Genomic DNA, 14,368 nt, shown 5'->3' with positions numbered 1-14,368 from the left:
TACCAGTGATCCCATTTCACAGACAAATAAACTGAAGCTCATGGTGGTGAAATAACCAGTGTGGTATTTACTCAGTGCTAGTGGTAGAACTGACTCCCATGATTCAGAGACGTTTAGTTTCTTTCTTTTTTCTTTTTTTTTGAGACAGGGTCTCACTCTGTTGCCCAGGCTGGAGTGCAATGGCATGATCATGGCTCACTGCAGCCTTCACCTTGCAGGGTTCAGGTAATCCTCTGACCTCAGCCTCCCTAGTAGCTAGGAGTACAGGCACATGCCACCATGCCTGGCTAGTATTTTTGTATTTTGTATTTTTATATTTATTTATTCATTGAGACAGAGTTTCACTCTTGTTGCCTAGGCTGGAGTGCAATGGCACAATCTCGACTCACCGCAACCTCTGCCTCCCAGGTTCAAGCGATTATCCTGCCTCATCCTCCCTAGTAGCTGGGATTACAGACATGTGCCACCACACCCGGCTAATTTTGTATTTTTAGTGGAGATGGGGTTTCTCCATGTAGGTCAGGCTACATGGAGATCACCTGAGGTCCGCTGAACTCCCGACCTCAGGTGATCCGCCCACCTCGGCCTCCCAAAGTGCTGAGATTACAGGTATGAGCTACCGCACCTGGCCATTTTTGTATTTTTTATAGAGAAGGGTTTTCACAATGTTGCCCAGGCTGGCCATGAACTCCTGGCCTCAAGCAGTCTTCCAACCTCGGCCTCCCCAAATGCTGAGATTATCTGACCTATGCTGACATTTTTTTAAGGAGACACGGTCTTGCTCTGTTGCCCAGGCTGGAGGGCGGTGGGGTGATCATAGCTCACTGTAGCTCCCAGGCGGCACTGAGGCTGCTCAGTTGAGAACGGCATTCTGAACTTCATCCGCTCTCAGGATTCTCAAGAAAGCCCGACCCAGCCAGGCACAGTTAAGCTCCAACTCCTGGGCTCAAGTGATCTTCCAGCCTCAGCTTCCCAAGTAGCTGAGACTACAGACACACACCACCATGCCTGGCTATGAAATTCTTAATTTCTCAACAAAAGGCCCTACACTAATACTTTGTATTGAGCCTGGCAAATTCTGTAGCTGGTCTAGCACACAAATTCTGAGAAGAAAATTTACAGATATCCAGCATGCATACCAAACTGGGACTAACAGTTCAATCCAACACCTTACTTAACTTTTCTTTTTTTTTTTCCAAGACAGAGTCTCAACCAGGCTCTGTCACCCAGGCTGGAGTGCAGCTGCAAGATTTCGGCTCACTGCAACCTCCATCTCTCGGGTTCAAGCGATTCTCATTTCAACCTCCCGAGTAGCTGGGATTACAGGCGTGTGCCACCACACCTGGCTAATTTTTGCATTTTTAGTAGAGACGGGGTTTTGTCATGTTGCCCAGGCTGGTTTCAAAGTCCTGGGCTCAAGTGATCCACCCGCCTTGCCTCCCAAAATGCTGGGATTACAGGCATGAGCCACCACGTCTGGCCTCCAACACCTTACTTTTCTAAGGAAACCAAGTATCTCACATTAATTGTACTGATTCTTAGAGTCAAGCAGACCTGGGCTGAGTCCCGAGGCTGCAACTGACCAGCCATGGGACCACAGGCTCACTGTGTATTTAAGATAGCTTAGCCACTATTTCCTGTTTCCCCAGTTATGAAAGGAGGAGGTTGAACTGGGTGGGGTATCCTCAGCCCTGATAACATACATCAGTCACTGAGGGAGGGGAGATTAATATTCTGAATCAATTGGTGTGGGGTGGAGCTGGGGGGTTTGAAAGCTCCCAGGAGCATCTCATGAATAGCCAGGGTTTGGAACCACTTCTCAGCCTTCAGGAACCTTCAGGCTCTGGCACTTAGAGCTTGGATAGCTTATTCTAGGACTTCTGCAGAAATATCTTGAACCTTCCTGCAAGTTCCCAGGCAGCTTGGAGACCTCTTTTCTCAAGACATTTGTGTCCTACATCCCCACAGGGCTCCAACCCTCCTCAGTTTCAGATTATCTTTTCTTTTTATTTTTTTTTCCAAGACAGAGTCTTCCTCTGTTGCCCAGGCTGGAGTGCAATGGAGTGATCTCGGCTCACTGCAACCTCCACCTCCCAGGTTCAAGTGATTCTCCCATCTCAGCCTCTCAAGTAGCTAGGACTACAGGTGCATGCCACCATGCTCGGCTAATTTTTGTAGTTTTAATAGAGATTGGGTTTCACTATGTTGACCAGGCTGGTCTCGAACTCCTGACCTCAGGTGATCCGCCCATCTTGGCCTCCCCAACTGCTGGGATTACAGGCGTGAGTCACTGTGCCCAGCCAGTTTCAGATTTTCTAAGGTTCTGCAACTGCCCAAGGAACTGGCCTGAACCACCAAGAATTCTTCCCCAGAAAGGAAAGACAGCCCATGTTCATGCTAGGACAACACAAAAGCCTATTTTGTTTTGCACTGTAACTGTTCTTCAGGATAGCTTTTAAGAAAATAGGCTCTGGCATGTGGATAGGCAAAAATAGAATAAAAATTCCTAGCAAGTACAGTGTAATCCTGTTAGCATAAGACCGTGCATTGGCTGGGCTCAGTGGCTCACGCCTGTAATCCCAACACTTTGGGAGCCCTGAGTGGGCGGATCACAAGGTCAGGAGATCGAGACCATCCTGGCCAACATGGTGAAGCCCCGTCTCCACCAAAAATACAAAAATTAGCCAGGTGTAGTGGCGGGCGCCTGTACTCCCAGCTACTCAGGAGGCTGAGGCAGGAGAATCGCTTGAACCCCGGAGGTGGAGTGCAGTGATCACTCCACTGCACTCCAGCCTGGGTGACAGAGCGAAACTCCATCTCAAACAACAACAACAGCAATAACAAAAAAAAGAGTGTGCATTTATGTCTATAACTACATAAGTATAAATGAATAGAAGAGAGATCAGGAAGGGTGGCTGGCCACCACTATGTTGACAGTAATTCTCTTTTTTTCCTTTGCCCTTTTCAGTTTTGAGTTTTTAGTAAATAGGATTACTTATTTTTATCATCTGAGAATAAAGCTATTTCCTTTTTGAGCTACAGTGGTAATTTACATCTAAGTGGGAGGAAGGCTCATGAAGTTTGGGGTTCTTTTATTTTTCTAAGTCTAAAATCTATTATCTAGTAAGTTGCTGGTGTGCTAGAATAACGATGAACAAGAAACATTTGTTCATGAACCTTTTATAAAAATAGAACACGTTCTAAGGAAGCCATTCATCCTCATTTTAAAAATGACTTTTTAAAAAATCTAAGAAGCAGGGTGTACCCTCCTGTGACCTCCCCAGCCTGGGGTCTGGAGCTGAGAGGGAGGACGCTGACCCCAAGTCACCCAGCCCTGGGACCGGTTCTGCTCCGTAAGTGGAAAGGATCTGGAGCCAGGGCTGGAAGAATTCCCGTGGGGACTCGGAGATTCATCACCATGGGGGAAGGGAGAGGAGTGGAGGGTGCTGGACAGTTGCAGCGGGGAGGAGAACCGGTGTCACTTTCGCTGAACCTGACCGCAGCCCCCGGCGGCGCGGCGGCCCTTATATAGACACCCCACTGGCGCTCCCACTCCGCGTGCCAAGGTCAAGGAGGGAGGTCACACCTGCGCGCGGTCAGAACAGCTGCACCGACCCCCACCTGCATCCTCGCCACAGCCGGCGCCCCTTGCCCAAGTTCCTGCAGCTCTGACCCAACAAGGAGCCCCGACCTTTCCTCCACCCCTCCCCCAAGCACCTGTTCCCCCTCCTCTAAACGGGCTCACGCCTCTCCTTCCCTTCCCCCAGCTTCATCGTCCTGGAAGCTTCTCCCCCGGGCTCACCCCGGCGTGGGAGAACCCCATGATTCTCGCGCCTGACTACTCCCACGATGCAATCCTTGAACCTGTCCCCCGCTCCCTCCACCACGCACGGGCTTCCCCCTCTCCGCGACCCCCAGCTGCCCCGGCCCGCGCCCCCGGCTGCCGGCCCCCTCAGCCCCCTGCCCCGGCTCACCTGGTTCATACTTGAGGTAGAGGATGGAGACGATGAAGTAACTGAGGTCGAAGACGGGGAAGAGCGGCACCCGTGAGAAGCTGAGCGCCAGCTCGCCCAAGCTCAGCGCCGAGAGCAGCTCCATGGCGCCCGCCCGCCCGCCGGGTGCCACCCGGGGCCCCGGTCTCGTCCGTCCCGCCGCCCGAGGCCCGGCGACTGCGCCCCCGCAGCTGGGCCCGCCCCCGCCCGCCAGGCGCCACCCCAGGCCCGGCCCCCGCGGGAGAGGAGGGGCGACGGCCCACATCGGGACAGGTTGTGGGGACGCCCAGCACCACGGACGGAGCTGGACAGTCGGACGTCCCAGGCGCTGACCCTACTGACATCGCGACCCCGTTCCGCCCAGCGAGGCGGGGTGCGGGGCACCCCTGCAAGGCGAGGGAGGCTGGGGGGCTCCCCATTCTGGGCATCCCACGCACGCGGGACGCCCGTTCCCAGGGGGCCGGATCAGCCAGGACTTTGTCTCCGTGGGCTCAATTAGGACCCCGATCTTCGGTGGAGCCCAATGAGGACCCCTACGCCCTGGTGGGACCCCATGAATCAGAACCCCTGCTCCCCGTGGAGATCGGTTAGGACCTCAGTCCTCTGTGGAGCCCCGTCAAGACTTTCCTGCCCCATAGGGTCCGTTCGATCAGGAACTCCGTCCTCGGTGGGGCTCTGCAAATCAGGACCCCCGTGTCTTGTTGGGAGCAGCTCAGTGGGGACCCCCGTTCCCCATGGGGCCCAGGAGGATCTCATTTTAGAGCCCAGTTGGTTAGGGCACCCGTTTCTAGGGACCCCACTGCGTCAGGACCCCGCACCCTGTGCAGCTCAGGAGTCAAAGGATTCCTTTTCTCCAGAAGCCCAATTTGAGACCCCATAAAGTGAACAGGCATTGCTGCCCAGCAAACCCTACGGCACTCAAGACCTTACGCATGCGCGGCACGCTTCGAACGCGTGACCCAATCCCAACCCCAGGAGACCCTGCCCTTTCCATTCTGGCTCTCCGGGCCTCCCCAGCAAGGTGGGGCGCTCGCGCTCCCCTAAGGGCGCCTGGCCTGCAGAGGGTGGGACCTTGATCTTCGATTGGCCCAGCCCTCGCCAGTGTTGCTTTAGGATTGGTCGGCTTCTGCTCCTCTCCCCTCCCTCCCTGGGGCTTCCGCTTCCGGTTCTGACGGACGCTTTGGCCGTAACGATGATCGGAGACATCCTGCTGTTCGGGTAATTAGGGGGACCAGAGGCTGGGAAGAGAGGGCCAGGCAGGACGCGGGGGCGCCCCTAGTAACTGTAATTCTCCCTCTGCAGGACGTTGCTGATGAATGCCGGGGCAGTGCTGAACTTTAAGCTGTGAGTAGGTCGCGGCCGGACTGTGGCTCCATCCGGGGAACCCGTAACCCCGCCCTCATAAGCGTGATCTCGGCGCACTTCTCAGGCCCCGCCCCCAAGCCGCAGGCCCCGCCCTATCCGCCCTCTGTCCACGCCTCCAGCATGGTTTAATCTTCCTCGCCCCCGAGCGACCTTAAACCCATACTCTCTTTTCCTTGGGTGTCCCTCTGTTCACCTTCCTGAAGAGCTCAAGACCCATCCTCCAAGAAATAGCCCAACCCCGGACCCTCAGCATTGCACCCGCACTGTCGGGCCGCTTTGTAAACTGTCGGTGGCTGCTGACCTGGCTGTGATTGTCCGGGCAGTGGTGGCCCAGAGAGGGACATTGAACCGTCCGAGGTCACACAGCAAGTCAGCGGCAAGGCCAGGGCTGAAACTTAGTGTTTGTGGCCTTCTGAGCTGGGGGTCAGGGGGCTGAGGCCTGTATGTCCCATTGAAAGTGGACACTGTCTACTCCTCTTTGTAGGAAAAAGAAGGACACGCAGGGCTTTGGGGAGGAGTCGAGGGAGCCCAGCACAGGTAAGGTCTTCCTGGACCCTTGAATTGCATGGTCCACTTCAGAGAGGACAGTTTTGTTTCGCCAAGTTCTACCCTCGTTTTCTTTCCTTTTCTTTCGTTTTTTAACACAAGGTCTCGCTCTGTTGTCCAGGTTGGAGTGCAGTGGTGCGATCATGGTTCACTGCAGCTTCGACCTCCTGGGCTAAAGTGATCCTTCCATCTCAGCCCCCTTAGTAACTGGGATTACAGGCGTGTGCCACCATGCCAGGCTAAATTTTGTATTTTTTTGTAGAGATGGGGTTTCTTCACCTTGCCCAAGCCAGTCTCAAACTCCTGGGTTCAAGTGATCCCCCCGGCCTTGGCCTCCTGAAGGGCTGGGATTACAGGCGTGAGCCACGAGTTTTCTCTTTAATTGAGCGTGTGTGTGTGAGTGGGAGATGACTCTGATAATGTGCTGTCCTTTCTGCCTACCTCTGTCATCTACTTCTTTCTCCCACCAGACCTCCCTGATGTGAGCACTCACATCACTTCCTACCGTTATAATTTTCTGTATGTTTGCTGTCATCTGGCTAATGTCTGCCCCTCACATTTGACCATAAACTTCAGAGAAGCTTGGCTTGTCCCATCCTTTGTGCTTGCCATACCAGTCGTCCGATGCCTGTGAATGAGTGAATGAACAACCTTACACATAGCTGTTGCTTTCAGAGTGCTGCAGACCTGCCACGTTTAAAATTAGATGCCAACATTCGATTTTTAATCAGGCGATTTTATATAAAAATTCAGATGTCTGATTTTTCTTGAAAAACTGGAACATTCTGCAACTCAAGATTCAGAAGAGCTCTTGACAACTGTTGAGTGTAGTTGAGGACTCTGAGGAGATGGAGCCTGTCGACTCTGCCTCATCCCAGCCCTAACCTCTTCATATGTCTATCGTCTGCCTGGGCCCTAGAGGCCCCAGAATTTATACTTCCTACTGAATGTAATTGTGTAGCTATTTGGAGTCTTAAGGGGATCTGTACATGACTGTCGTATCCATTCATTAATTCTTTCATTCACCAGGTATTTGAGCACCTAACACGTGCTGGCTACTGTGCTAGGTGCTGGGATACAGTGGGGGTAAGACAGATGGAGTGGAACTTACCGTGGGGTGGGACACATGGTTTCCAAGCGGGGAATAGATGGTGACAGAGGTGATGTTAGGTAACAGGGAGTCACAGGATGGTGATGGGGTTGCTCTCCTGCTGGGGTGTGGAAGGGAAGGCCGTTTGAGGAGGTGGCGTCACAGTCAAGGCGGTGGATGCCATGATGGAGCACTACCCAAGGATGGGGGAACCCTGAGGATCAGAGGTTTTCTTCTTTTAGAGACAGGGTCTTGCTCTGTCGCCCAGGCTGGAGTGCAGTGGCACAGTCATAGCTCACTGCAGCCTTGAACTCCTGGGTTCAAAAGATCCTCTTGCCTCAGGCTCCCAACTAGCTGGGACTACAGGCAGTTAATACCACCCCTGGCTAATTTTCTAAATTTTTTTGTAAAGATAGGCATCTCGCTGTGTTAACCAGGCTGGTGTCCAACTCTTGGCCTCAAACGATCCTCCCACCTTAGCCTCCCAAAGTGCTGAGATCACAGCCGTGAGCCACCATGCGTGGCTGAGCTGAGATTTTGAAGACCCTCCAGCAGCTCTCCTTTTGGGGGGCCTGCCCCTGGGTGCTGACCTAGTTAGGTGCTTCCTGTTAGTGTTGCATTCTACCTCCATTCCTAAAAGGTAATAGTCACTTTCCAGTTCCCGGAACTGGAAGCTGGAAGCAGATCAGGAAACTGAGGGTCAGAGACGTGGCTCAACTTTTTTGTGGCCACATAGCAAATCAGTGAGAGAATCAGGATTAGAACCTGGGTTTTTCTGCCTCTAGCAGTTGTGCACTCAATCACTAGACCATCTGTCCATCTGTTCATTTATCCATCCATTCATACATTGACTCAGCAGCCATGTGTTACCCACCACGTGGAAGGCACTACCAGGCCCTGGGGTTGCACTGTACAGATCCGAATCAGAGCTCTGGTGGGCGGGAGATTTGGCACAAAGTGGCAGGAGCATCAGTGACAGGGATGCCAGGGAGGACACCAGGGCTCTATCAGGAGCTTCCTGCTTTGCTCTCTCTCCAGTCTCCTTCCGGCCCAGATGCTACACCCCCTGTGGGAGCTGCTCCTTGCTCTCCATCCTCTTTGCCTGGCTTAACTGTAATACCATAGTGGCTGCATTTATTGAGAGCGTCATGTGTGCCAGGCAGTGTGCTGAGGTCTTCCTAGCTGCCTGACACCCCTATTGACATAAGAGGGAATGAGCATAGATAGTGCAGGGATGGGCCCAGGTCACTTGTGCAGAAGGACAGAGGCAGGATTTGAGCTCATGTTTGTTAAACTGACCATGTTTGAGGTCAGAACTTGGAGCTCTGGCACTTCCTCAGAAAGGCTTTTTTTTTTTTTTTTTTTTTGAGGTGGAGTCTCGCTCTGTTGCCCAGGCTGGAGTGCAGTGGCGCCATCTTAGCCCCCTGCAATCTCTGCCTCCTGGGTTCAAGCAGTTCTCCTGCCTCAGCTTCCCTATTAGCTGGGACTACAGGGACCCACCACCATGCCCAGCTAATTTTTGTGTTTTTAGTAGAGATGGGGTTTTACCATGTTGACCAGGCTGGTCTTGAACTCCTGACATCAGCTGATCCGCCTGCCTTGGCCTCCCAAAGTGCTGGAATTACAGACTTGAGCCACCACGCCCAGCTGGAAAGGCTTTTTCTGATCTCCCACCCTTCCCCATGCACATGCCATGTTGGGTCTCTGCAGTGTGTGTTCCCGGGACACCTAAACTTTCCCACCAGAGCAGTCACGTGGGAATATTTGTTTAGTATTTCTCCTCCCCATATGCTCGTTGGGGCAGAGCCACTGGTCTTCGTTTCTTCCTGTATCCCCTGTACACTGCTGCTGCCTGGAATGAGTAACCTTTTTTTGTGTTTTGAGACAGAGTCTCGCTCTGTTGCCCAGGTGTGCAGTGGCGTGATCTCAGCTCACTGCAACCTCCACCTCCTGGGTTCAAGTGATTCTCGTGCCTCAGCCTCCTGAGTAGCTAGAATTACAGGTGCGCGCCACCATGCCTGGCTAATTTTTTCATACTTTTAGTAGAAACGTGGTTTCACCATGTTGGCCAGGCTGGTCTCAAACTCCCGACCTCAGGCGATCCACCTGCCTCAGCCTCCCAAAGTGCTGGGATTACAGGTGTGAACCACTGTGCGTGGCCTGCAGTGAGTAACGTTTGATTGGCATCTATTGATGGTGGGAGGGCCTGTTTTCACGATCCTTTGCTAGGGGAAGGGTCTTGCTGAGCAGCGCCTCTCAGACTTCCTGGAAACAGACCAAGCGCTTAATGTTTCTAGTCTGTGCTGGATCAGCCGTGTATACAGGTTGTGCTGCATGTAACTAACCCCGTCGTTTGGATAATACCAGGCTCGTCTAAACCGTGTTCAGCAAGATGGTGTGTTCAGCACAGGCTCGGATGGAGCAGGAATGTCAGGTTGTCAGGTTGTCATCCCTGAAAAATAGAAATTTCTGGGCTTGTGTTCTGTGTGCTGTACTTACCAAGCAGCCCCAGTCTATAGATGCTTCGGGTAGCACCTTTGTAGATCACCTAATCTAGACCCATTCTTTTATTTATTTATTTATTTATTTATTTATTTTTTGTTTTGTTTTGTTTTGTTTTTTGTTTTTTGAGACGGAGTCTTGCTCTGTCGCCCAGGCTGGAGTGCAGTGGCGCGATCTCGGCTCACTGCAAGCTCCGCCTCCCGGGTTCCCGCCATTCTCCTGCCTCAGCCTCCTGAGTAGCTGGGACTACAGGCGCCCGCCACCGCGCCCGGCTAATTTTTTGTATTTTTAGTAGAGACGGGGTTTCACCGTGGTCTCGATCCCCTGACCTTGTGATCCGCCCGCCTCGGCCTCCCAAAGTGCTGGGATTACAGGCGTGAGCCACCGCGCCCGGCCTATTTATTTATTTTGAGGCAGAGTCTTGCTCTTCATTGACACGATCTCAGCTCACTGCAACCTTTGCCTCCCGGGTTCAAGTGATTCTCCTGCCTCAGCCTCCTGAGTAGCTGGGATTACAGGCATGCGCCACCACACCCGGCTAACTTTTGCATTTTTAGTAGAGACAGGGTTTCACTGTATTGGCCAGGCTGGTCTCCAACTCCCGACCTCAGGTGATCCGCCTGCCTCGGCCTCCCAAAGTGCTGGGATTACAGGTGTGAGCCTCTGTGCCTGGCCTAATCTGGACCCATTCTTTTCATTCTGGAGGTCCAGAGAGGGAGAATGACTGACTGGAAACCCTGGAGGAAGGGTTTGGAACCCAGGTCTCTGGAGTCTTCACATACTAAATTGCCTTCCCTCAGAGGGGTGGCTGTTCCTTGGCCTTCAAGGGGACCAGAATAAGTCTCACCAAGACACACCTTCCCTTTCCCTTGCCTGAATTAGGATGCTTTTAGTTGTAAACACTGCAAACCCAGCTCAAAGTGGTTAAAGCAAATTGAAACGTCCAAGGATGGAATTGTCTTCAGACACCCTGGGTTTAGGTGTCAAACCATTCCTCCAAGATTAGGGTTGGGGTTGGGGTTAGGGTTAGGGTTAGGGTTAGAGTCAGTATCTGACTCTCTGCAGCTCTCAGTACCCCTTTCTTTTGTGTTGGTTTTACTGTGAGACTGGTCAGGGTTGGCAAAGATGACCCCAGAGCAGGGGCTGGCATGTTTTCCTGTAAAGGGCCATATAGTAAATATTTGAGGCTTTGCGGGCCATATGGTGTGTGTCTGGCACAACAACATGACTCAGCTCTGCCGTTGTAGTACAAAAGCAGCAGGACATGATATGTAAATGAATAGGTATGGCTGTGGGCCAATCAAACTTTATTCATTGACACTGAGATTTGAATTTCTTGTAATTTTTTTGTCTCACAAAATCTTCTTCTTTTTTTTTTTTTCATGTAAAAACCAGCCGGGTATGGAGACTCATGCCTGTAATCTCAACAGTTTGAGAGGCTTAGGCAGGAGGATCACTTGAAGCCAGGAGTTCAAGACCCACCTGGGGAACATAGCAAAACCCCATCTTTATATTAAAAAAAAAAGATATTAGCTCACAGGCCATCCAAAAACAGGTGGAAGAGACTGCTGGATTTGGCCTGTGGGCACTGAGGTTACATCTTCCCAGCTCAGCAAGCCTGGCAGAAAGTGTCTGTTTGCCAGTAGTTGGGGGAAAAGTCCCAGGGCAGACTCTCATTGGACAGACTTGGGTCACATGCCCCTTCTTGAGCCAGTCAGAGGCAGAGGGACTTGGTGCTTTCAGGAGATTGGTCAGTGGTAGACACAGCCTGAGTGCTGAGAGTGGGGAAGAGGGAGAAACCCGAAGGAAAAGCCACACTGTTGCCAAAGTTGGAGGCAGTGAGTGCCGGGTGGGTGGAAGTCACAAAAGCCCACTGCAGAGGTGGCAGTAGGGGTGGGATGTTAGCTGTGCCATAAAAGTGCTTTCTGATTCTTCCAGGTGACAACATCCGGGAATTCTTGCTGAGCCTCAGATACTTTCGAATCTTCATCGCCCTGTGGAACATCTTCATGATGTTCTGCATGATCGTGTGAGTCCGACCTGCCCTTTCCTTTCAGTGTCATCTCTTAGTCTCCTTCTCCAGGATGACCTACCTGATGGTCATTCTCTGTTCTTTCAGTCATCACTCTTGTATCCTGCTTTCTGTTTTGTTTGTTTATTTTTTGTTTTGTTTGAGATGGAGTCTTACTCTGTCGCCCAGACTAGAGTGCAGTGGTGCGATCTGGGCTCACTGCAACCTCCGCCTCCCAGGTTCAAGCGATTCTCCTGCCTCAGCCTCCCCAGTAACTGGGACTACAGGTGCATGCCACCACACCCGGCTGATTTTTTGTATTTTTAGTAGAGACAGGGTTCCATCATATTAGCCAGGATGGTCTTGATCTCCTGACCTCGTGAGTCACCCTCTTCAGGCTCCCAAAGTGCTGGGATTTCAGGAGTGAGCCACTGTGCCCGGCCCTGTTTTTTTTGTTGTTGTTGTTGTTGTTGTTGTTTTTGAGACAGAGTCTTGCTCTGTTGCCCAGGCTGGAGTGCAGTGGCATGATCTCGGCTCGCTGCAACCTGCGCCTCCCTGCTTCAAGCAATTCTCCTGCCTCAGCCTCCCAAGTAGCTGGGATTACAGGTGCCCACCACCACACCTGGGTAATTTTTGTATTTTTATAAGAGACAGGGTTTCACCATGTTGGTCAGGCTGGTCTCGAACTCCTGACCTCACGTGATCCACCTGCTTCGGCCTCCCAAAATTACAGGTGTGAGCCACCACGCCTGGCCCTGCTTTCTCTCTTCAAAATGAGTAAGTGAGGGAACCAGTACCTGAAAGGGTTAAACTCTGTCCCTGCGTCCCCACCGAACCAGGCTGGAACTTTGATTGGAACATGGAGTTCTCCAGCCCCCGGCTATGCCTGGCACCTCTGCAGGGGCTGCCAGGAGATGCCTTTCCTGAGCCCATGGCCCTGTCACCTCTCACCAGCTCTGCTGCATCTGCCGAGGTGGAAAATGTGGTTTAAATGTCCAGCATGCTGCCAGAACCTGCTCTAGCTGGGCTGGAAGCCAGCAGAAATGTATTCAGACTTTATTGTTTTAAATTCTGGCTTTTCATTTTCTCATTAGACTGAGAAAACTCAAGCAGATTGCCTTTCCATCTAGCATTGGGTCCGTAACACTGATACTGCTGTTAACGAATTGTGAGATTTGCTGTAAATGGATTTGGGAAAAGACACAATGGGAGAATCTGGTGTTCTTGGCCTCTGTGGGTCCATCCCTGCATACTTCTCCCAGAAAGAAAGAGGACAAAAAGTTAGCTGTCCTGAGCGACTGAGACTCCGAGTGTAGGGTTGCTGTGCAGTCCACATGCCACCCCAGTGGCTGTTTGCGGAGATGCTTCCAGGACATAGGAGATCTGGGGAGGATGGCATTTCACCCTCATCACAAGGACCATGATGTATTCCCAGAAAGGCCCTTGCCAAGGTATCCTACCTGGCAGAGAGGATCTGAGAGCACGTATGAGGCTTGCCTAGGAACAGAGAAAGCTTGTGAAGAGGTTAAGGAACTTGCATGAAAGTGTAGGAATGGCCAGGCGCGGTGGCTCAGGCCTGTAATCCCAGCACTTTGGAAGGCCGAGGTGGGAGAATTGCTTGAGCCCAGGAGTTTGAAACCAGCCTGGGCAGCATGGTGAAACTCCATGTTTACCAAAAATTTAAAAATTAGCCGAGTGTAGTGGTGCCTGCCTGTAGTTCCAGCTCCTTGGGAAGCTGAGGTGGGAGGATCACTTGAGCCCTAGAGGCAGAGGTTGCAGTGAGCTGAGATCCTGCCACTGCACTCCAGCCTGGGCAACAGAAGAAGACCCTGTCTCCAAACAAATAATAAATAATCAAGACCTAAAGGACAAGAAGACGTTTGCCATTTGCAGAGCTGGAGAAAAGCATGGTGGCACAGGAAGTAGCATGTTCAAAGGTCCTGGGGCAGGGAAGAAGTCAGCATTCTTCCCTTATTCTCGTCTTTGCAGAGGTCCTGGGGTAGGGAAGAAGTCAGCCTGCTTCTCTCATTCTCGTCTTTGCAAAGGTCCTGGGGCAGGGAAGAAGTCACTATGCTTCCCTCATTCTCGTCTTCGCAAAGGTCTTGGGGCAGGGAAGAAGTCAGCCTGCTTCTGTCATTCTCGTCTTTGCAAAGGTCCTGGGGTAGGGAAGAAGTCAGCATGGTTCTCATTCTCATCTTTCCTGTGCACCTGCTTCATCATCCTCTCCTGTTTGACCAACATCTTCACTCCCTCATCCGCCAGCCTATGACCAGAACAGCAGCCTCGGGCGTCCTCCCAGCTCAACTTTCCAAGATCAGTGTAGTCAGTAGCCCAGGGTCCTGATTTTGTTTCCTGGGGCAGAGTCTGGTTGACTCACCTTGGCGTCACTCAGGTCCATTTGGGGTGGGGGTTCTTGATTCTGCTATAACCACTTAGGTCAAGGGTCATCAGACCACAGGCCACATCTCCCCACTGCCTGTTTTTGTGAATGAACTTCACAAAAGTTCATGTGTGTGGCTGCTTCTGTGTCACAGCGGTGGAGTTGAGTTGTGTGATAGAGACCACATGGCTCGCAGAGCTAAAACTGTTAGTAAACGGTCGCCCGTTACAGAGAAAATGAGCCAACCCCTGACCCAGGCCAGCTCTTTCACTGGGGGCCATGGGTGAGAGAAGATTCTCTCAAGAAAGGGCTGTCTCAGGGAGGGAGTGACTGGCTTTCCCAGGACATTTAAAACCTGGAAATCACCTAAGTGTCCAAGAACAGGAGAAGGATCAGGTAACTTGAAGGATGCCCATGTGACCAGCTGTCATGATACCGTCACTGATGATGTGCCAGAAGGTTCTGTCTGCATGGGGAAATGA

The 14,368-nt window shown here is 52.0% G+C and overlaps 2 protein-coding genes across 2 annotated transcripts in view; one reads left to right on the top strand and one right to left on the bottom strand.

The window, feature by feature from the left end:
* Positions 1 to 4,174, bottom strand: part of LOC105492403 (transmembrane protein 38A) — a 28,530-nt gene extending 24,356 nt beyond the window's left edge. The window contains exon 1 of the mRNA XM_011759490.2: positions 3,975 to 4,174. Within this exon, the coding sequence (XP_011757792.1) occupies positions 3,975 to 4,098 (124 nt within the window). The 5' untranslated portion in view covers positions 4,099 to 4,174. The remainder of the gene's footprint in view (positions 1 to 3,974) is intronic.
* Positions 4,175 to 5,118: 944 nt separating this feature from the next.
* The window catches only part of LOC105492449 (small integral membrane protein 7), a 30,553-nt gene continuing 21,303 nt past the window's right edge, over positions 5,119 to 14,368 (top strand). The window contains exons 1-4 of the mRNA XM_011759602.3: positions 5,119 to 5,210; positions 5,295 to 5,336; positions 5,842 to 5,894; positions 11,434 to 11,524. Of these exons, the coding sequence (XP_011757904.1) occupies positions 5,185 to 5,210; positions 5,295 to 5,336; positions 5,842 to 5,894; positions 11,434 to 11,524 (212 nt within the window). The 5' untranslated portion in view covers positions 5,119 to 5,184. The remainder of the gene's footprint in view (positions 5,211 to 5,294; positions 5,337 to 5,841; positions 5,895 to 11,433; positions 11,525 to 14,368) is intronic.

Source organism: Macaca nemestrina, chromosome 20 (assembly GCF_043159975.1).
Source record: "Macaca nemestrina isolate mMacNem1 chromosome 20, mMacNem.hap1, whole genome shotgun sequence".
Taxonomy (NCBI): domain Eukaryota; kingdom Metazoa; phylum Chordata; class Mammalia; order Primates; family Cercopithecidae; genus Macaca; species Macaca nemestrina.
The sequence above is the reverse complement of the archived record's forward strand: the minus strand, read 5'-3'. Positions and strand labels throughout refer to the sequence as shown.